At 41.4% G+C, this 24,351-nt stretch overlaps 2 protein-coding genes across 4 annotated transcripts in view; both read right to left on the bottom strand.

Annotated features, from left to right (window-relative positions):
* The window catches only part of LOC129860163 (1-acyl-sn-glycerol-3-phosphate acyltransferase epsilon-like), a 48,903-nt gene extending 38,723 nt beyond the window's left edge, over positions 1 to 10,180 (bottom strand). For all 3 annotated transcript variants that reach the window (XM_055930536.1, XM_055930527.1, XM_055930545.1), the window contains exon 1: positions 9,552 to 10,180. In XM_055930536.1, coding sequence (XP_055786511.1) covers positions 9,552 to 9,770 — 219 coding nt within the window. In that variant the 5' untranslated portion in view covers positions 9,771 to 10,180. The remainder of the gene's footprint in view (positions 1 to 9,551) is intronic.
* Positions 10,181 to 12,766: 2,586 nt separating this feature from the next.
* Positions 12,767 to 24,351, bottom strand: part of LOC129860177 (microcephalin-like) — a 50,043-nt gene continuing 38,458 nt past the window's right edge. The window contains exons 14-15 of the mRNA XM_055930558.1: positions 14,103 to 14,340; positions 12,767 to 12,969 (exon numbers count right to left, since the gene is read on the bottom strand). Of these exons, the coding sequence (XP_055786533.1) occupies positions 12,905 to 12,969; positions 14,103 to 14,340 (303 nt within the window). The 3' untranslated portion in view covers positions 12,767 to 12,904. The remainder of the gene's footprint in view (positions 12,970 to 14,102; positions 14,341 to 24,351) is intronic.

Here is a 24,351-nt window from a genome sequence, read left to right on the forward strand (position 1 = left end):
ACACAGGAAAATAGTAAACCAGCACTTTTTTTACTCGAGTACACTAACCAGCACTTTTTTTTACTCGAGCACACTAACCAGCATAAACCAGCACTTTTTTTACTCGAGTACACTAACCCCTAATTGGGTCTCTTTTCTTGACACATAGTAGCAGTTTACCAGATAAGTCAAGAAGAACAAAAAATAGATTATTGTAAGGGTGTATTACATCCTGTGCTGGCCCCATTGTCACGTCCATTCTGGATTCTGAGTGGTAAAAGCATAGCTGAAAAATGCCTTTATGCATGTGTATACATTTTCCACCAAGACAGAACTGTCAAAGGGGGTGGAGTTGCAATCTACTGCAGAGACAGCCTGCAGAGTTCTGTCATGCTATCCAGGTCTGTGCCCAAACAGTTCGAGCTTCAACTTTTAAAAATCCACCTTTAATAAGTCTCTTACTGTTGCTACTTGTTACAGACCCCCTCGGCCCCCAGCTGCGCCCTGGACACCATATGCGAATTAATTGCCCCCCATTTATCTTCAGAGTTTGTAATGTTAGGTGACCTAAACTGGGACATGCTTAACACCTCAGCCGTCCTACAATCTAAGCTAGATGTCCTCAATCTCACCCAAATTAACCTACCAGGTACAACCCCAAATCTGTAAACTCAGGCACCCTCATAGATATCATCCTGACCAACCTGCCCTCTAAATACACCTTGGCTGTCTTCAACCAGTTTCTCAGCGATCACGGCCTCATTTCCTGCGTCAGTAATGGGTCCGCGGTCAAACAACCACCCCTCATCACAGTCAAACGCTCCCTAAAACACTTCAGCGAGCAGGCCTTTCTAATCGACCTGGCCCGGGTATCCTGGAAGGATATTGACCTCATTCCGTCAGTAGAGGATGCCTGGTTATTCTTTAAAGGTGCTTTCCTCACCATCTTAAATAAGCATGCACCGTTAAAAAAATGTAGACCCAGGAACAGATATAGCCCTTGGTTCACTTCAGACCTGACTGCCCTTGACCAGCACAAAATCTTCCTGTGGCGTACTACATTAGCATCGAATGGCCCCCACGATATGCAACTTTTCAGGGAAGTTAAGAACCAATATACACAGGCAGTTTGAAAAAGCTAGCCTTAGCTTTCCTAACAGAAATGTACATCCTGTAGCACAAACTCCAAAAAGTTCTGGAACACTAAAGTCCATGGAGAATAAGAGCACCTCCTCCCAGCTGCCCACTGCACTGAGGCTAGAAAACACTGTCACCACCGATAAATCTACAATTATCGAGAATTTCAATAAGAATTTTTCTAAGACTGGGATTGGTTTCCACCTGGCTACCCCTACCCCGGTCAACAGCTCTGCACCCCTCACAGCAACTTGCCCAAACCTCCCCCATTTCTCCTTCACCCAAATAGCTGATGTTCTGAAAGAGCTGCAAAATCTGGACCCCTACAATTCAGCTGGGCTAGACAATCAGGACACTCTTTCTAAAATGATCTGCCGCAATTGTTGCAACCCCTATTATTAGCCTGTTCAACCTTTCGCATCGTCTTGAGATCCCCAAAGATTGGAAAGCTGCCGCAGTCATCCCCCTCTTCAAAGGGGGAGGACTCTCTAGACCCAAACTGTTACAGACCTATATCTATCCTACCCTGTCTTTCTAAGGTCTTAGAAAGCCAAGATAACAAAACAGATCACCGACCATTTCGAATCCCACCGTACCTTCTCCGCTATGCAATCTGGTTTCCAAGCTGGTCATGCGTGCACCTCAGCCACGCTCAAGGTCTTAAACAATATCATAATCGCCATCGACAAAAGACAATACTGTGCAGCCGTATACTTCGACCTGGCCAAGGCTTTTGACTCTGTCAATCACAGCATTCTTATCAGCAGACTGAACAGCCTTGGTTTCTCAAATGACTGTCTCGCCTGGTTCACCAACTACATCTCAGAGCTCAGTGTGTCAAATGGGAGGGCCTGTTGTCCGTACCTCTGCCAGTCTCTATGGGGGTGCCACAAGATACAATTCTCGGGCTGACTCTCTTCTCTGTATACATCAATGATGTAGCTCTTGCGGCTGGTGATTCTCTGATCCACCTCTACGCAAATGACACCATTCTGTATACTTTTGGCCCTTCTTTGGAAAGTGTTAACTAACCTCCAAACGAGCTTCATGCCATACAACTCTTCTTCCGTGGCCTCCAACTGCTCTTAAATGCAAGTAAAACTAAATGTATGCTCTTCAACCGATCGCTGCCCGCATCTGCCCACCCGCCTATCATCACTACTCTGGACGGTTCTGACTTAGAATGTGTGGACTAGAGGTCGACCGATTATGATTTTTCAACGCCGATACCGATTATTGGAGGACCAAAAAAAGCCGATTTTTAAAATGTATTTGTAATAATGACAATTACAACAATACTGAATGAACACTTATTTTAACTTAATATAATACATCAATAAAATCAATTTAGCCTCAAATAAATAATGAAACATGTTCAATTTTTGGTTTAAATAATGCAAAAACGAAGTGTTGGAGAAGAAAGTAAAAGTGCAATATGTGCCATGTAAAAAAGCTACCGTTTAAGTTCCTTGCTCAGAACATGAGAACATATGAAAGCTGGTGGTTCCTTTTAACATGATTCTTCAATATTCCCAGGCAAGAAGTTTTAGGTTATAGTTATTATAGGACTATTTCTCTCTATACGGTTTGAATTTCATATACCTTTGACTATTGGATGTTCTTATAGGCACTTTAGTATTGCCAGTGTAACAGTATAGCTTCCGTCCCTCTCCTCGCACCCTACCTGGGCTCGAACCAGGAACACCTCGACAACAGCCACCCTCGAAACATCGTTACCCATCGCTCCACAAAAGCCACGGCCCTTGCAGAGCAAGGGGAACAACTACTTCAAGTCTCAGAGCGAGTGACGTCAACGATTGAAAAGCTATTAGCGCGCACCCCGCTAACTAGCTAGCCATTTCACATCGGTTACACCCGCCTAATCTTGGGAGTTGATAGGCTTGAAGTCATAAACAGCTCAATGCTTTAAGCATTGCGAAGATCTGCTGGCAAAACGCACGAAAGTGCTGTTTGAATGAATGCGTACGAGCCTGCTGCTGCCTACCATCGCTCAGTCAGACTGCTCTATCAAATCATAGACTTAATTATAACACACAGAAATACGAGCATCCGAGAATCCGGAAATTATCATTTCGAAAAACAAAACGTTTATTCTTTCAGTGAAATACGGAACCGTTACATATTTTATCTAACGGCTGGCATCCCTAAGTCTAAATATTGCTGTTACATTGTACAACCTTTAATGTTATGTCAAAATTATGTACAATTCTGGCAAATTAATTACGGTCTTTGTTAAGAATAAATGGACTTCATACAGTTCGCAACGAGCCAGGCGGCCCAAACCGCTGCATATACCCTGACTGCTTGCACAGAACGCAAGAGAAGTTACACAATTTTAAGAAATGCATGTTAGCAGGAAATATTAACTAAATAGGCAGGTTTAAAAATATATACTTGTGTATTATTTTAAAGAAAGGCATTGATATTTATGGTTTGGTGCAACGACAGCGCTAAATCATCACCCGTTTGTCGAAGTAGGCTGTGATTCCATGAGAAATTAACAGGCACCGCATCGATTATATGCAACGCAGGACACGCTAGATAAACTAGTAATATCATCAACCGTGTGTAGTTAACTAGTGATTATGTGAAGATTGATTGTTTTTTATAAGATAAGTTTAATGCTAGCTAGCAACTTACCTTGGCTTCTTGCTGCCCTCGCGTAACAGTTAGTCAGCCTGCCATGCAGGCTCCTCGTGAAGTGCAATGTAAGGTAGGTGGTTAGAGCATTGGACTAGTAACCGGAAGGTTGCAAAAACAAACCCCCGAGCTGACAAGGTAAAAATCTGTCGATCTGCCCCTGAACAAGGCAGTTAACCCACCGTTCCTAGGCCGTCATTGAAAATAATGTGTTAACTGACTTGCCTAGTTAAATAAAGGTGTAAAAAAAAAAAAATAAATAAAAAAAAATAAAAAAAAAAATAAAAAAAAAATCGGTGTCCAAAAATACCGATTTCCGATTGTTATGAAAACTTGAAATCGGCCCTAAATAATCGGCCATTCCGATTAATCGGTCAAGCTCTAATTTGGACAACTACCTAGGTGTCTGATTAGACTGAACTCTCCTTCCAGACTCATTAAGCATCTCCAATCCAAAATTAAATCTAGAATCGGATTCCTATTCCGCAACAAAGCATCCTTCACTCAGGCTGCCAAACATACCCTCGTAAAACTGACTATCCTTGACTTCGGCAATGTAATTTACAAAAAGCCTCCAACACTCTTCTCAGCAAACTGGATGCAGTCTATCACAGTGCCATCCGTTTCATCAACAAAGCCCCACATACTACCCACCACTGCGACCTGTATGCTCTCGTTGGCTGGCCCTCGCTTCATATTCGTCGCCAAACTTACTGGCTCCAGGTCATCTATAAGTCTTTGCTAGGTAAAGCCCCGCCTTATCTCAGCTCACTGGTCACCATAGCAGCAACCAACCGTAGCACACGCTCCAGCAGGTATATTTCACTGGTTACCCACAAAGCCAATTCCTCCTTTGGCCGCCTTTCCTTCCAGTTCTCTGCTGCTAATGACTGGAATGAATTGCAAAAATCACTGAAGCTGGAGACTAATGTCTCCCTCACTATCTTTAAGCGTCAGCTGTCAGAGCCGTTTACAGATCATTGCACCTGTACGTAGCCCATCTGTAAATAGCCCATCCAACTACCTCATCCCCATATTGTTATTTATTTATATATTATTTGCCCCTTTGCACCACAGTATCTCTACTTGCACATTCATCTTCTGCACATCTCACTCCAGTGTTTATTTGCGAAATTGTAATTATTTCACCACTACAGCTTATTTATTCCCTTACCTCCGTAATCTTACTTAATTTGCACACACTGTATATAGACTTTTGTATTGTGTTATTGACTGTACATTTGTTTATTCCATGTGTAACTCTGTGTTGTTTGTCACACTGCTTTACTTTATCTCGGCAAAGGTTGCAGTTGTACATGAACACTTGTTCTCAACTGGCTTACCTGGTTGAATAAAGGTGAAATAAAAAAATATTGTATGTGGGAATGTCTTATGTCCGTCCTACATGTAGTGTTGGTACATGGAGTATTCCTCAACTGCACATATCATAAATTGCTATTACAAATAGAAGTATTATGTTCAACAACTGACATATTCAGATATTATTTTGACAAACACACTTTGGTGCTTACAATTCGTTCTCTATTGTTTTGGGCACTGTCATCTGTGATATGACTTTCTTTAAGCATGCACTGATGAAACTGTCACTTAATATTTTTTTCTTAAAGTCTACAAAACACTCTACAGTCGTGGCCAAAAGTTTTGAGAATGACAAATATTAATTTCCACAAAGTTTGCTGCTTCAGTGTCTTTAGATATTTTTATCAATGTTACTATGGAATACTGAAGTATAATTACAAGCATTTCATAAGTGTCGAAGGCTTTTAACAATTACATGAAGTTGATGCAAAGAGACAATATTTGCAGTGTTGACCCTTCTTTTTCAACACCTCTCAAACTGCCCTGGCATGCTGTCAATTAACTTCTGGGCCACATCCTGACTGATGGCAGCCCATTCTTGCATAATCAATGCTTGGAGTTTGTCAGAATCTGTGGGGTTTTGTTTGTCCACCCACCTCTTGAGGATTGACCACAAGTTCTCAATGGGATTAAGGTCTGGGGAGTTTCCTGGCCATGGACCCAAAATATCGATGTTTTGTTCCCCGAGCCACTTAGTTATCACTTTTGCCTTATGGCAAGGTGCTCCATCATGCTGGAAAAGGCATTGTTCATCACCAAACTGTTCCTGGATGGTTGGGAGAAGTTGCTCTCGGAGGATGTGTTGGTACCATTCTTTATTCATGGCTGTGTTCTTAGGCAAAATTGAGTGAGTGAGCCCACTCCCTTGGCTGAGAAGCAACCCCACACATGAATGGTCTCAGGATGCTTTACTGTTGGCATGACACAGGACTGATGGTAGCACTCACCTTGTCTTCTCTGGACAAGCTTTTTTCCGGATGCTCCAAACAATCGGAAAGGGGATTCATCAGAGAAAGTGACTTAACCCCAGTCCTCAGCAGTCCAATCCCTGTACCGTTTGCAGAATATCAGTCGGTCCCTGATGTTTTTCCTGGAGAGAAGTGGCTTCTTTGCTGCCCTTCTTGACACCAGACCATCCTCCAAAAGTCTTTGCCTCACTGTGCGTGCAGATGCACTCACACCTGGCTGCTGCCATTCCTGAGCAAGCTCTGTACTGGTGGTGCCACGATCCCGCAGCTGAATCAACTTTAGGAGACGGTCCTGGCGCTTGCTGGACTTTCTTGGGCGCCCTGAAGCCATCTTCACAACAATTGAACCGCTCTCCTTGAATTTCTTGATGATCGAATAAATGGTTGATTTAGGTGCAATCTTACTGGCAGCAATATCCTTGACTGTGAAGCCCTTTTTGTGCAAAGCAATGATGATGGCACGTGTTTCCTTGCAGGTAACCATGATTGACAGAGGAAGAACAATGATTCCAAGCATCACTCTCCTTTTGAAGCTTCCAGTCTGTTATTCGAACTCAATCAGCATGACAGAGTGATCTCCAGCCTTGTTCTAGTCAACACTCACACCTGTGTTAACAAAAGAATCACTGACATGTCAGCTGGTCCTTTTGTGGCAGGGCTGAAATGTAGTGGATTTTTTTTTTTTGCCGATTCAGTTCATTTGCATGGCAAAGAGGGACTTTGCAATGAATTGCACTTCATCTGATCACTCTTCATAACATTCTGGAGTATATGCAAATTGCCATCATACAAACTGAGGCAGCAGACTGAGAAAAGTAATATTTGTGTCATTCTCAATACAGTCGTGGCAAAAAGTTCATTTATTCACTATGTGATAGGGTTGGATCCTATATGCTACTTTTATTGTCCTGTAAATGGTTCAGTGCCTATCATTTAGGCTGTGGGTAGAATAGGGCATTAAGGAAATTACATCTACTATTAAATTACTACTAGATTATAGTGATAAGGAAAACAGCATACAAATGTGGCTTGTGTATTCATTTGCCTATAACTAACCATAATTCCATTATTTTTACATAAAAATAAGAAGATCCCGCCATGGAAAAGACTGGCCGGACATAAAGTGTAAAGGAGGGGAAATAACTCACACCATGCAGCAGGACACCTTCAGCTGTGGGGTCTTTGTCATGCAGGTTTGATAGTTATATTTTCAATAATGAATGGTTAGCTGTTATGTGACAATTAGGTAAAAAACTATTTTTAATTTTGTAGATGGCCAAGGAAGTTGCACAGAACTTCCAACATCCCCTCCCAAAATGATATGGAACCTAAAAGAACACATGGAGCAACTGCGAAAAGAAATGGCTGAGGATATGCTAAAAATGTCTGGAATGTAAATACATTTAATTCAAAGTAAATGTAAATTCTTTATTTCTATGTAGTTGTGTGGGACAGCCATATGTTCAGTTCATACCTATGATTTCAGAGTTCAACAAAGCCAACAACTGCTTCATGTGTGCCACTGATAAAGAACCTGGATGTGGCCCAAAGACTGACTGGGTTAGTAACTTTATTTAACATGTTTATAATCTTCTGACAACAGTGGCGGTATGTAAGACAATTTATGGCTAATATTTGATATTATTTATAACGTGTTACACTTTATTTGGTTTTGATTGAATGTTTTGCATGCCAACTGAGGTTCCATGTGCTGTGCCTAGGAATGAAGACAAAAGAGTTCAGAGTAAAGAACACAAACTGGAAGTGCAGTCTTTGTTGTTGAAAATGTATGCTATACCCCATCCACACTGAAGAGGCTCTGAAATATACATCAACCAGGGATAAAGAGAACCAGGGATAAAGAGAAAGTTAACACTGAAATGTTTCATACTTAATTGAAGTTAAGTGTCTGTTGACATGTTGGAAAATATTAAAGGTATACAATTTCTTTAATTTGTCAATATTACATTTTTTATTCATCGATTTACTTGCCACAATTACTGTGGTTACTTACCTGTTCAGCATATGTATTGACCAGCAAACCACTGCAGTCTACCTCACTAGCTCACTCTCCATCCCTGCTTTGGACAATTAATAGCATGACTCTCGTACTTTGCCCTTTTCCTTTATGGTTGATATTAACGACAAAAGGAGATATCTGTCTCTCTCCTATTGTGTACCACTGTTAAATACTGTGGGAAAATAAAGAACAGGGAAAATAAATACTTAGAACTACCAATTATTGTAGATAAATATTAAAGAAAAGGGTAAACACTGGACCCCGTAATTGTCATACTAATAATAATGAAAAATTCATATAAAACCACGTGAGATGAAAATTGACAAACTAAACGGTGTGCAATGTGTAGGCCCACTGAGTGGACATTCTGAACCTTGTTTGAAGTCACCAGGTCACATGACCAAGGAGCTATTGAAATTCTAAATTTAAAAAATTAATGTAAAACTATGTGAGATAAAAATGGACAAACTAAAGGGTGTGCAATATGTAGGCCCACTCAGTGGACATTCTGAACCTTGTTTAAAGTCACTAGGTCACACGACCTATGAGCTATTGAAACTTTACATTTGGAAAAATTAATGTAAAATCTTGTGAGATGAAAATTGACAAACTAAAGGGTGTGCAATATAGAAGAGTAGTCAGTGGACATTCTGAACCTTGTTTGAAGTAAGTATGTCACATGACCCACGGGGGGACCAGGATGAATATGTATGAACTTTCCCATTTGTAAGTCGCTCTGGATAAGAGCGTCTGCTAAATGACTTAAATGTAAATGTTATGACCAAGGAGCTATTGATATTTGAATGTAAAAAAGTTTGTACTTTGTTCACACTCCCTAACTAGTTCAACTAGGAATACAAAACACTGCTCACAATACCACATGTTTATTAGCTTTGGAAAGCAAATTAATGTCTAAATCGTAAAAATAAGACCTGTGCAATGTTGTGCGCAATTTTTCCAACACCATGACACTTATTTGGAGTCTTGAGGTTTGAAAGCGATATACGTCGAATATCGAACTTGAAACTGTCTTTACCTCGGTGAATAAAGTCAATACAAATTCACCTCACTTTTTGAATCAAGTAACTGGATGTAAACATCACGTCATCATACAATTCACTGGCAACACTAAATATGAGGTTCAGAAGAGGTTCATAGATCGGAGATTCTCTCCTTTCAAGCATATTCCGCGTGATACCATAATGTGTAGTACATGCGCGCACTTAAATTCTACAGGTCGTATAGCTTGACCGATCATTTCCAGGATAGGTTGACTGCAGTGAGGATTCACCACGTGCAATCAGCTATCGTATAGCAAGCCAGGAGGCAATACAGGTTGCATGTATTTCCATTTAGGACCTAACAGTTCAATGTGAGTCCTTCAAATGAAATACAGGCCTACTCACCTCCACCCCGGTATAGTTTTCGAAGAAAAATAGGACGAGGCTCTGGTAGATGTTATAGAGGTGGTCGTCCATCCTGCGATATAGTCTTGATGGTAAGACAGCGGTAAGCACACGACATGCACCCCATGACAGCACATAAGCCGGAGCTGTGCCTAGCATTACCACTGCAGGAAACCAGTACCGCAACGAGTATGTGTGCACAACCAGGGAGAGCAGCATTCTGTACTACTGCACACTTATAGCTAGTTCAATTAGCTATAACTATAAGATATCTGCACGTTCACTTCTCGGTTGACTGTTTCCTGTTGAAAGTAAGCTAGGATGAGAAGTTGCAAATATAGCTTATACAACGGCCACATAGTAACACCACATGTCAACGTTATGCATATCGCAAACGACCTCGAATCTCCGATAGCTAGCTAACTTTACCTAGCTAAGCTAATTTACTTTGTGGCTAAACACTGCTCAACCGGCACATGACCCAAACGAATGGTTTCGTACAAAACCACGGTTAAAACAGCAGTGGTAAATCACTATATGCTTTGCATATAAATTCTCCTCGGTTTAACAGTGGAAGTTTTAGTTCAAAAACTACCTCTACCAAAGTCACACACACGCCTCCTCATGGACTCAATGGGGAATCGCATTCTCCTCGCCTCCTCAAAACCCATTGGAGGAGTAGGTCGGAGGGGCGGGACTTCTGTCTTTCTTATCCAATGGAGTTTGAGGAAGCAATTGCGATTGGTCCGTGCTATCCGGGATCATTGGGACCCCTCCACCCCACTGAAGTTAACATTTTAAATTACATTTTAAATGAATACGGTAGGGGTTAAGGTAGGGACATCCCAATGATCCCGCATAGCACTGGCTATTGAAATTCTATCCATGTTTAATAATGTTTCATGCTATCTGAGGTCATTGGGGCTTCTGTACCCTAAACTTAACCCGCACATGGGTAACCCGTACTACGCTGCAGTATAGAACGACCAGTTGAAACACCGGAAGGGTCGCTACTTCCCTTTAAATACGTAATTCATTGCTTAAAGCCATACCCACCAAACGGGAGCAAACGTACCTCAAACGCCTTGTTCACACTGACAGGGTATTGGGACACCAGAAGTACATTACACATGATCACACCGACAGCATCATTGCATTTTGGTACACTAGTACATTCAATTCCAATGGAATGCTGAGTTTGCCTTGCAGCATTGTGTTGCAGAGGCAGTTGCAGTATGTTCTGTGGTGCATATGTTGAATTTGTCTTCTTTCTTTTTTTGCATCAAACTATGCATAGAAATGGTAGCAGAACGTGAATGTTGAACTTCTGTTGCAGGCATATCCAGATGATGCTGCATACTATTTTGCGCAAAGACACTGTAGGTGTGATCAAGGTGTTTGCCTTCCAGCATTGAGTTGCAGAGGCAGGTGCAGTGCATTCTTTGTGCCACTTACCTTGTATTTATCAAACATATATATATATATATAATTGTATGCTGTAGACAGCTTGATGTTGCGTACCAATTTGCGCAATGATGCTGTAGGTGTGATCAAGGCGAAAGTCTGTTCAAGAAAGTACAAGAACGTTTTGGGGAAACTTGTCATACAGTCCAAACCGGTCCCGCAAAGTAGCAAACTGAACGCACCTCTAGTGTCATGTCAGACGGCGTCACTCATATGCTACGCTCGTCCCTCATCATCATCATGCACTACTCGAAACTAGGAAACTCAGAAAATGTCCGACTTGCTAACTGGTTGAAAGTGGCAGTGGCACCTGTATAACTACAATCATTTGGCAAGTCGGAAAAGTCAGTTTCCTAGTTCCAACTACCACATAAATGCGGAATCTGTGTAGACTGCGGTCACGCTATCTGACTGAAGACAATGACCCTAAACCCTACCCTTAAGCCTCGATCACACCTACAGTGTTTTGCGCAAAATGGTACGCAGCATCATCTGGATATGTGTGCAACAAAAGTCCAACATTCACCTTCTGCTACCATTTCTGTCAAGCTGCCGATTTATACAATTTGATGCATACTTCGATAAAATCCAACATATGCACCACACAGAACGCACTGCAGCTGCCTCTGCAATGCAATGCTGCAAGGTAAACGGAACGGAGCATTCCATTGGAAATGAATGTACATCTGGTGTACCAAAATGCAATGACACTGTTGGTGTGATGGAGGCTGGAGGCGTAAGCCATTGGCCAACATTGTGCAAGCTGATTGGTTTAAAGAAGAGTTCTGAGACTGGGGGGTTGCTAAGGGTGGATGACAGTTGCTAATGTGCTGGTGTCAGGGACAAGTCTAAACGGGATACTTGGGACATCACATCTCTGACATCACCCCCATTTAAGTTGACATTTAAAACGTTATAAAGGTTCCAATGCAATCATTTTTTTTATTTTTTTTATCTCAATTTCAAATAATTTCTGGGTAACAATTAAGTACCTTACTGTGATTGTTTTCAATAAAAAAATGGTAAATAAAATAGCTTCTTAGCAATAATTTTGCAAGATGTCTGGGAGGGGTCTGAGTGGGGAGGAGAAAATGGAAAATGATGTTATTGTCCGAGAGGTTTGGAACTGTTATTTGTAACTAATTCCCCAGGCAGGCAAAAACTATACCCACCAAAACAGGCTGACATTTCAGGCTGTCTTTTCAAACAACTCTTACACGAAAAGGGCATTATAATTTTCACAATTATTCTAACCTCACTGTGGAAATAAAAAAAATAGGGAAATCACATTTTTTGGCTGCACTGGGCCTTTAAGGTTAGGGTAAGAATGTCCCAAGGACCCGGCATTGAACTAACCCTGGTGTCAGTGCCAGCAGCAGTAAAGCAAGATCTGCCGAAAACTAAGGCTGAGTTTTAAAGTTATTTAGATAGTAGTGTGTGTCTGATGAAACCTGACAAGTGTGTGACCTGTGCTATCCAGTATAACTTAACAGTAAATTACTGAGTGAATTGTTAAATAGACACTGTATAAGCACTAGCCTAGTCCCAGATGAGTTTGTCGTATAACCAGCTATCTTTGATGCATAGTAAACTCCTAAGACATTAAAGCACTGCTTTGACAATAGACTCATCTTTGAATTGGAACTGTGATGAGTGGATGGACTGACATGACTAGTTTTGTGACAAATAATCACAAATAGAGATGTCCTTATACTTCAGTCTATATCAAACAAAAACCGGCAAAGTTATGCTGCGATGAACATTCTTACAAGGTAAACGTTTTATTAAATAGAATGCAAAAACAGTAGAATGTCAATTCACATTCAAGGGGGAAAAAAGCCAAAACGATTTCCATGTGTGTTCTCTCCATGTTTGAGTCCAACTTCAAATTACCCGGACTTCCATTCCAAGTCATACTTCTCATATGGAAGTTGCTTGAGATGTGTGATACAATCTAGAAGAAAAAGGAAGTCAATGAATGCCATTGTTAAAGAAACATAATGAGACAGAGGGTAAAAACTTCAATTTACATAAATATTCTAAGCTAAAGCCAAATGTAACACCACACAATCCAAAAACAAATCACAACATTTAGTAACATAATACAAATATTCATGAACATTTGGGGTAGGTGCAACATGAGAAACTGAAAATGTCAAGGGTTTGAGTGAGAGTTGTCTCCAAGTGGCTATACAGCTATTCAAAGTGTGCACAGTTCCTAAGTAATTTCAATGCACTTTTATAACTCAAGGAAAGAGCCTTCAACTATTATTAGATGCTTTCTGGAGCTCTCCTAGCTGTTCCATTGAGGAACTGAATGAGCACAGTTTTTTGTTTGGAATGCAGCCATGCACCCCACCTTCACGCAATTACTGTTGTTACGCAATCCAAAACCAGCCCATCACAAATCGCAATCTGGGTCAGATGGGCATCATTTGAAAGCGTATTCTATTGCCAACATGACTAGTGAAGTTATAAAATACGACCTTGCAGTGTTAGGCTTCCCAAGGTACTTCAGAGAACAATACAATTTTGGTGCCTATGGAATGTCATGAGTGCATTCAGGTGAGTCTTCCATGGCCATTTTCTTCACAACACAGAGAACATAGGCCCATTTTGTTCAGAATAACCTGGGGTATGACGCAATGTCATTCTTGTAACTGTAAAGCATCATTGCGATCATACATTTCGATGCTGTAAATGACATGAGTTGGAAATGTGAAGTGCACATTTGGACTCATGGGTGTGTGGTTTGCTTGTGTGACAGACATATTTATAATTTTCGACTTCTCATCTTTCTGAACACATCGAGTGCTCTTGATTTACAGCACTCCCCTTACTGAGACAACACTACAATGTGCAAATGTAACCCAGTTTGCGGGAAGGATGGGGGCATCTTGTTGCGGGTGATGCTCCGGCCTAGAACTTGAACTCCCATACATCGCAGTAAAGCGGTGACCCAGAGCCTGACAGCCACTGTGTTCCAATTTAAGTGCTTATCAGTGACGTAATCTACATTTTTCAACCTGTATATGGGATGGAGAGTAAAAGGGCTACACATGAATTAACACTGGGCTGACATCTTACCCAGCACCCACTGCTCGGAGAGAATCCTGCTCCCTTCTGGTCTCTTGCCGTTGTACTCCCCTATGCAGAGGCCTGTCTGCCGGACCGTTTTACAGACTGTGCCCCCACACAGCTGGATGAGCTCCACCAGGCTGTGGGTGGGGGGCTGGGTGTTCCGGGAGACAAACATTGCAGGCTGACCCAGGAAGAGGTCCTGCTGGTGCTCCCCTGCAGACAGGTGCTGCTGCAGACGGCAGATCTGGGAGGAGAGACATGGTATGGTCTTAGATGGGATGTATTTTCAGGAAGAGTGGAGTTGCTTGCAGCGGTGTTTTAAAAGAGCTCATCTTAATATAGCTAAATGAGTAGTTATTCAGAAATGTACATTTTGTATATGTATTGTGCGTTTGCCTGACCATTAGTTGTCACAACTCAAGTGTGTTGCAGTGTTCTCTTTTCACAAGGAGAGGGCAGAAAAACACCTTGAATTTGTAAATACATTGAACAAAAATATAAACAATATTATCCAAGATAATCCATCCACCTGACTGGTGTGGCATATCAAGAAGTTGATGAAACAATATGATCATTATACAGGTGCACCTTGTGCTGGGGGCCATAAAATGCCACAAAAAATGTGCAGTTTTGTCAACATAATGCCACAAATGTCTCAAGTTTTGACGGAGCGTGCAATTGGCATGGTGACTGCAGGAATATCCACCAGAGCTTTGCCAGATAATTTTATATTAATTTCACGACCATTAGCTGCCTCCAACGTTGTTTTAGAGAATTCAGCATTATGTCCAACCAGCTTCACAACCACAGACCAGGTGTATGGCATTGCGTGGGTGAGCGGTTTACTGATTTCAACGTTGTGAACAGAGTGGCGGTGGGGTTATGGTTTGTGCAGGCATAAGTTACAGACAACAAACACAATGGCATTTTATCGATAGCAATTTGAATGCACAGAGATACCGTGATGAGAACCTGTGGCCCATGGCGAGGCCCATATTTTAAAAAGTATCTGTAATCAACAGTTGCATATCTGTATTCCCATTCATGTGAAATCCATAGATTAGTGCCGAATGAATTTATTTCAATTGACTGATTTCCTTATATGAACTGTAACTCAGTAAAATCTTTGAAATTGTTGCATGTTAAGTTTATTTTAGCCACATTTCATACAAACAGAGTTGCTGTTGTCATTATCTGTACAATCAAATGCCCCCCAAAAAGCTTAACCGAATCTGACTCCAAATCACACACCATCTACCATTTCCCCACTTGAAGAACAATTTACTAACTTGGTATCTTGACAAGTGCAGAATTAAAATAAAATGTGTGTGAAATACAACACAATATGAGGTTAGAATTATAAATAAATGTGTCTGCCAGAGTGAACCATAACAACCCTTAGCAGTATAACATTCACTACCAGTCAAAAGTTTTAGAACATTTTTAGATCACACTCATTCAACGTTTTTTCTTAATTTGTACTATTTTCTACGTTGTAGAATTATAGTGAAGACATCAAAACTATTAAAATAACACATATGGAATCATGTAGTAACCAAAAAAAGTGTTCAACAAATCAAAATATATTTTATATTTGAGATTCTTCAAAGTAGCCACCCTTTGCCTTGATGACAGCTTTGCACACTCTTGGCAGTCTCTCAACCAGCTTCATGAGGTAGTCACCTGGAATGCATTTCAATTAACAGGTGTGCATTGTTAAAAGTTAATTTGTGAAATTTCTTTCCTTCTTAACGTGTTTGAGCGAATCAGTTGTGTTGTGACAAGGTGGGGGGTATACAGAATATAGCCTTATTTGGTAAAAGACCAAGTCCATATTATGGCAAGAACAGCTCAAATAAGCAAAGAGAAATGACAGTCCATTACTTTAAGACATGAAGGTCAGTCAACACGGAAAATTTCAAGAACTGAACGATTCTTCAAGTGCAGTCGCAAAAACTATCAAGCGCTATGATGAAACTGGCTCTCATGAGGACCGCCAAAGGAATGGAAGACCCAGAGTTACCTCTGCTGCAGAGGATAAGTTCATTAGAGTTACCAGCCTCAGAAATTGCAACCCAAATAAATTCTTCAGAGTTCAAGTAACAGACACATCTCAAATTCAACTGTTCAGAGGAGACTGTGTGAATCAGGCCATCATGGTCGAATTGCTGCAAATAAACCACTACTAAAGGACACCAATAATAAGAAGAGACTTGCTTGGGCCAAGAAACAGAGTCAATGGACATTAGACCGATGGAAATTTGTCCTTTGGTCTGGAGTCCAAATTTGAGATTTTTGGTTCCAACCGCCGTGTCTTTGTGAGATACGGTGTGGGTGATCGGATGATCTCTGCATATGTATTTCCCACAGTAAAGCATGGAGGAGGTGGTGTTATGGTTTGGGGGTGCTTTGCTGGTGACACTGTCTGTGATTTATTTAGAATTCAAGGCACACTTAACCAGCATGGCTACAACAGCATTCTGCAGCGATATGCCATCCCATCTGGTTTGGGCTTAGTGGGACTATCATTTGTTTTTCAACAGGACAATGTCCCAAAACACACCTCCAGGCTGTGTAAGGGCTATTTTACCAAGAAGGAGAGTGATGGAGTACTGCATCAGATGACCTGGCCTCCACAATCCCCCAACCTCAACCAAATTGAGATGGTTTGGGATGAGTCGGATCGCAGAGAGAAGGAAAAGCAGCCAACAAGTGCTCAGCATATGTGGGAATTCTTTTAAGACGGTTGGAAAAGCATTCCAGGTGAATCTGGTTGAGAGAATGCCAGGAGTGTGCAAAGCTGTCAAGGCAAAGTGTGGCTATTTAAAGAATCTCAAATATAAAATATAAAATATATTTTGATTTGTTTAACACTTTTTTGGTTATTACATGATTCCATATGTGTTATTTCATAGTTTTGATGTCTTCACTATTATTCTACGATGTAGAAAATAGTTACAAAAAATAAGAAAATCCTTGAATGAGTAGGTGTTCTAAAACCTTTGACCGGTAGTGCATATGTTATAACAGGAGTCATGATGAATGATTACATGTAATTTTTGTAATCTGGGCCCATGCTTATTTACTTGTAATGATTGAAAATACAAAAGGAAAAAGAAAAGAAAAGCGAACCACATGGAAAGAACTCATTCCACTCATTTTGTTTACTGCTTTCCATTGTGTAATTTTGGCAATGGATTTAATGTCTTAGGTTCAAAACAGTGCACATTTTGGAGGTTGGACAAGGGGTAGAGCATTGTACCTTATACTAAGCTTGATCTAAAGGTGATCCCCTACTCAGACCAGGTAGACAATTACTTTTCACTTTGAGGATACATGTTGGTTACCTCGGACTCCAATCCACATCTCTGTGTGAGTAATACCCCTTTATCCACAGCCTCTAAGAGTGGATGATGGGAAGTAAGCCTTATTGTGCTGAGAAGCTAAGCGATAACAAAAGTCCTATGACATTGGCTGACAAAGCTCATAGCTTGTAGTAATACATCAAAGATGCAATACAATGCCATCAAAATTTGAGTAACTTTCCCCAAATTCCCTGGTTTTCCAAAAATTCAGGTTGAAATTTTCCTTGAATCATACAGGAATAAGCACAAAACCCGGAATCCTCAAACCAAGTTTTCTAGAAAACCTGGGAATTTGGGGGGAAATTACTGGATTTTGCAACCCTAGTCCAGCATGGGTCGGTTGCAAGGCTGAAAGTGACAATCTGCTCCTTTTTGAATGAGTGCCAGAAAACAGGCTGTAAAGCATTTTGGTCCTCCTCTGTACATAGCAGCAGCCTTTTTATCACTATTTTATCAAGGGTTTGTCAAATGGTTCAGATGGAGAGTGAACTGAGCATTGAACGTACATTGTTCACTTCATGGGGCGTGATACTAGTGGTGGATTCATATTTAAGACATGAGGATTATCAGTGTCTTTTAATCAGGGAACACTGATTTGGACTGGGACAAGAAGTCAGCCCTGGCATTTTATTATTTGAACTGGCTAGCCAGCTAGCTAACTAGCTAGCAACGGACACAAAGCATTGTTTAGAAAATTGCTTGTAGTTGCTTTGCTTGCTAGGCTGACATTTACTGAATTCATTTTAAACAGATTAGTGTTAAAATAGAGAACATATGCTATTTGGAGCACCGGGCCGCTGATGTCATGCAGAGGCTGCCGTTTGGTGTACTTTTTCATAATGACAAGTTTAATGTCAGACGACAATAGCACGTTCATGATATCGCTACGACAATTGTCTACAGACATATCAATAGACAGACTGTAAACAAGCCATTAGGCTATATTGCAAATTAGTGCTGGTCATATGTGTTCTCTGAATCAACACCTACCCTGAGTGTTTATTACTACAGGATTCCAGCCTAACATTTTCCCCAGGTGTCACTGGTGCCTCTAACTTTTACAGTTGGTGGCACTAGTGCATGATTTGGTGGGATCCAAGTTTTTCGAGTGGTGTAAAGTACTTAAGTAAAAATACTTAAGTCGTTTTGGGGGGTATCTGTACTTAAAAGAAAATAATGTACTTTTTCACTCCATACATTTCCCTGACACTCAAAATTACTTACATTTACATTTTGACAGGAAAATGGTCAAATTCATACACTTAAGAGAACACCCCTGGCCATCCCTACTGCCTCTGATCTGGTGGACTCAAACAAATGCTTTGTTTGTAAATTATGTCAGTGTTGGAGTGTGCCCCTGGCTATCCATCAATTTAAAAAATAAAAAAAGTTAAATGGTGCCATCTGGTTTGCTTAATATAAGGAATTTGAAATGATTTATACTTTTACTTTTGATACTGAAGTACATTTTAACAATTCCATTTACTTTTGATACTTAAGTATATTTAAAACCAACGACTTTCTCTAGTATTTTATTGGGTGACTAACTTGATTAATTTTCTATTAAGGTATCTTTATTTTTACTCAAGTATGACAATTGAGTACTTTTTCCACCAATTGCATTTTGAAATGTTATACGATCAGCATGCATCTCTCTGAAGCACATGGGGCAGAGAGGACAGTGGTTCGCTCATCACAGCAGAATACCCCAGCGAAACAAGCACTGCGGCAGGGCAGACACTTTCATCAGAAAAATCATGAGGATAATGCACTTTACCGTTTGACCAAATCATGGTTTTAGCCGCCACAAAAATAGGAAGTTTTGAGTGAGGTGATAACGTAGAATGTGCTTCTACGTTTATAGGCACGATTTCCATTTTTTACAATCAATGATCTTGGCAGTCTAACTGATGACGAGTCAGAGCAGGTATCTTTCCCGATGCTGCGTTTGACTTTGAATGTGAGGTTGAGTAACCTCAGCTCAGCCTATCAGAAAACCGGGCTGGTCTATCTTGGTAGGGGGGCTGGCCTTTGCCCACTAGTCAGGCAACGGTTCATTATAGAGTAGTATAACAGAAACATTTAGCAAAAAATCAAAACAAAAAACTATAGACCTCCCGGGTGGCGCAGTGGTCTAGGGCACTGCATCGCAGTGCTAGCTGCGCCACCAGAGTCTCTGGGTTCGCGCCCAGGCTCTGTCGCAGCCGGCCGCAACCGGGAGGTCCGTGGGGCGACGCACAATTGGCATAGCGTCGTCCGGGTTAGGGAGGGTTTGGCCGGTAGGGATATCCTTGTCTCAGTATGTAATGACAAATGACAAATGACAAAGCAAAAACAGTTTTTTAGAAATTTTTGCAAATTTATATAAAAAATATCACATTTACATGAGTATTCAGACCTTTTACACAGTACTTTATTGACGTTCCTTTGGCAGCGATTACAGCCTTGAGTCTTTTTGGGTATGATGCTACAAGCTGAGTTTCTCCCATTCTTCTCTGCAGATCCTATCAAGTTCCGTCAGGTTGGATGGGGAGCGTCGCTGCATAGCCATTTTCAGGTCTCTCCAGATATGTTAGATCGTGTTCAAGTCCGGACTCTGGCTGAGCCATTCAAGAACATTCAGAGACTTGTCCCGAAGCCACTTTTGCGTTGTCTTGGCTGTGTGCTTAGGGTCATTGTCCTGTTGGAAGGTGAACCATCACCCCAGTCAGAGTGCTCTGAAGCAGGTTTTCATCAAGGATCTCTATACTTTACTCCATTCATCTTTGTCTTGATCCAGACTATTTCCCAATCCCTGCCGCTGAAAAACATCCCCACAACATGATGCTGCCACCACGCTTCACCGTAGGAATGGTGCCAGGTTCCCTCCGGACGTGATGCTTCTCATTCAGGCAAAATAGTTCAGTCTTGGTTTCATCAGACCAGAAAATCTTGTTTCTCATGGTCTGAGTCCTTTAGGTGCACTTTGGCAAAATCCAAGCGGGCTGTCATGTGCCTTTTACTGAGGAGTGTCTTCTTTCTGGCCACTCTACCATAAAAGGACTGAATGGTGGAGTGCTGCAGAGATGGTTGTCCTTCTGGAAGATTCTCCCATCTCCACAGAGGAACTATGGAGCACTGTCAGTGACCATCAGGTTCTTGGTCACCTCCCTGACCAAGGTCCTTCTCTCTTGATTGCTCAGTTTGGCTGGGAGGACAGCTCTAGAAAGAGTGCTAGTGGTTTCAAACTTCTTCCATTTAAGAATGATGGAGGCCACTGTGTTCTTGGGGACCTTCAATGTTGCAGAAATGTTTTGGTTACCATTCCCCAGATATGTGCCTCGACACAATCCTGTCTCAGGGCTCTATGGACAGTTTCTTCGACCCCATGGCTTGGTTTTTGCTCTGACATGCATTGTCAACTGTGGGACCTTATATAGACAGGTGTGTGCCTTTCCAAATCATGTCCAATCAATTGAATTTACCACATGGACTCCAATCAATCTGTAAAAGCATCAAGGATGATCAATGGAAACAGAATGCACCAATTTCGAGTCTCATGGCGAAGGGTCTGAATAGTTATGTAAATAAGGTATTTCTGTTTTTTAAATTTTTATAAACTATCAATTCCTATAACGTTGTTTCAATATGGCTGCGGCCACATTTCTAAGCTTGTGCTAGGCTCTTGAAAACGTTTAATATTATGTTCAAAGCATTTTCATAACATCACATTCAACAAGGTTACCTAACATCGACATGTAAAACAATGTAGATTGATTTGAGCATTTCAGTGCCACTTAGGTCCAACCAAAATGTTACTTCCGCTTTCTCCCACCCGCTTTATCCCAACCCCTTCCGAAAGATACAATATACAGGTTGGAGAGGATGGAGCAGTGGGCTGCCACACTGGGCGATTGTGGAGCAGTTTTGCATCTTTGAAAATAAGTTGTTTTAATGATCTTAAAATGTGTCCCAAGAAAAAACTACTATTGAATTAACTAAACATATCCTCTACACCAGGTATTCCCAAACTGGGGTACGTGCAATGCTGTCGGGAGTACGCCAAATATAAATGTGATTCACATTTAAAAAACAAAAAGAAAATTGTTTTATTTTTATTCACATTTTCAAACAGTACATTCATATTTTCCAACGGGGCTATACATTTGGGAGAGGTTTTTTTCTCGCCCGAGTAGCCTCGTTTCACTGCCAAAAATAAAATTCAACCATCTAAACAACAACACAATGTCAAATACAGGTAGCCTAGTAAAAAAATTAACCTCCAATCACATTAACCGTTACTCTCTCATGGGAATTCCACTAACGGTCCGTATTATAGCCAAACGTAGCTGCTGCTCATTCCGTTTGCTCGAAAATTGATAAATGGTTAACAAAAGTAAGGCCCGCATCCAAAGACGCATATACCAGCTCTACTGGTAGTACTGCTACTACCAACAGTACTACACCTGTCGACGACACAACCTGTTCCGCTTCCACGAGCACATCCAATGCTAGCATCAGTAATTCTACACTTGTTGTTAGCCCAGCTAGCATGGACATTGACAGTTGTGGAACTGATGCAGCCAAAGAGCTGCTGCCCCCTCACCCGGGAAAGCACCGAACAATAGACAGGGACGTTGGACCATCGAAAAGGTGCAAATATGATGAGAACTACATTGATTTGGGGTTCACTATGATTGGGAGTAGTGCCTTTCCTCAGTTACAGTGCATTATATTTGCAAAAGTACTATCTCATCACTCGATGAAACCGTCAGTCTTGCGTGGACATTTAGAAACAAAAACATGCCAATTTGAAAAATAAGCCACAGGAGTTTTTTGAGCGAGAATTAAGATGACTTTCGAGTATTAAGACATGTATAAATGCAACAGATACCATTAATAAGAAGGGTCTAGAAGCGTCTTATATGGTGAGCTACCGAGTGGCTAGCACAGGCAAGCCCCATACTATTGTGGAGGTTCTTAATTCTTCCTGCTGCAGCGGATATGGCTGGGACAATGCTGAGGGAAAAGGCCCCCAAAAAATATACAGACAATGCCTTCATCAAACAACACTGTTTCACGACGCATCAGTGACATGGCAGGAGATGTTTTGAAACAATTACTTCTTTGCATACAAGCCAGTGGATTCTATGCGTTACAGCTGGATGAGTCAACAGAGGTGGCGGGCCTGGGACAGCTCCTGGTATATGTCCGTTACGTTTATGGGGGGTCAATTAAGGAAGACATCCTCTTCTGCAAACCAGGACAACAGGAGAGGATATTTTTAAAGTATTGGACAGCTTTGTGACATCAAATGAACTATGGTGGTCAAGATGTGTTGGTATCTGTACTGATAGCGCAAAAGCCATGACAGGGAGACATAGTGGAGTGGTAACGCGCGTGCAAGCAGTTGCTCCCAATGCCACTTGGGTACACTGCAGCATCCACAGAGGCGCTCTTGCTGCCAAGGGAATGCCTGACAGCTTGAAAGACATTTGACACTACAGTGAAAATGGTTAACTATGTTAAAGCAAGGCCGCTGAACTCTCATGTACAGTGCCGTGAAAAAGTATTTGCCCCCTTCCTGATTTCTTTTTTTTTTTTTGCAGGTCACACTTAAATGTTTCAGATCATTAAACAAATTTAAATATTACACAAAGATAACGGCATTTTGTGTTAACTTGGGTTAAGTGATGATTTTATTTATTAACGGAAAAAAGCTATTTGAACCTTCATGGCCCTATGTGACAAAGTAATTGCCCCCTAAACATAATAACTGGTTGTGCCACCCTCAGCAGCAACAACTGCAATCAAGCGTTTGCGATAACTGGCAATGAGTCTTTCACATCGCTGTGGAGGAATTTTGGCCCACTCTTCTTTGCAGAATTGTTTTAATTCAGCCACATTGGAGGGTTTGAGCCGCCTTTTTAAGGTCACGCCACAGCATCTCAATCGGATTCAAGTCCGGACTTTGACTAGGCCACTCCAAAACCTTCATTTTGTTTTTTTAGCCATTCAGAGGTGGACTTGCTGGTGTGTTTTGGATCATTGTCCTGCTGCAGAACCCAAGTGCGCTTCAGCTTGAGGTCACGAGCTGATGGCCGGACATTCTCCTTCAGGAATATTTGGTAGAGAGCAGAATTCATGGTTCCATCAATCACAGCAAGTCGTCCAGGTCCTGCAGCAGCAAAGCAGCCCCAGACCATCACACTACCACCACCATATATGACTTTTGGTATGATGTTCTTTTTCTGAAATGCTGTGTTACTTTTACGCCAGATGTAACAGGACGCACACCTTCCAAACAGTTCAACTTTTGTCTCGTCAGTCCACAGAATATTTTCCCAAAAGTCTTGGGGATCATCAAGATGGTTTTTTTGCCAAAAGTGAGACGAGCCTTTATGTTCTTTTTGGTCAGCAGTGGTTTTCGCCTTGGAACTCTGCCATGGATGCATTTTTGCCCAGTCTCTTTCTTATGGTTGAGTCATGGACACTGACCTTAACTGAGGCAAGTGAGGCCTGCAGTTCTTTAAATGTTGTTGTGGGTTCTTTTGTGACCTCTTGGATGAGTTGTCGCTGCGCTCTTGGGGTAATTTTGGTAGGCCGGCCACTCCTGGGAAGGTTCACCACTATTCAAAATTTTCTCCATTTGTGGATAATGGCTCTCACCGTGGTTCGCTGGAGTCCCAAAACGTTAGAAATGGCTTTGTAACCCTTTCCAGACTGATAGATGTACAATTACTTTGTTTCTCATCTGTTCCTGAATTTCTTTGGATCGTGGCATGATGTCTTGCTTTTTGAGATCTTTTGGCCTACTTCACCTTGTCAGACAGGTTGTATTTAAGGGATTTCTTGATTCAACAGGTCTGGCAGTAATCAGGCCTGGGTGTGGCTAGTGAAATTGAACTCAG

Source organism: Salvelinus fontinalis, chromosome 1 (assembly GCF_029448725.1).
Source record: "Salvelinus fontinalis isolate EN_2023a chromosome 1, ASM2944872v1, whole genome shotgun sequence".
Lineage (NCBI taxonomy): Eukaryota > Metazoa > Chordata > Actinopteri > Salmoniformes > Salmonidae > Salvelinus > Salvelinus fontinalis.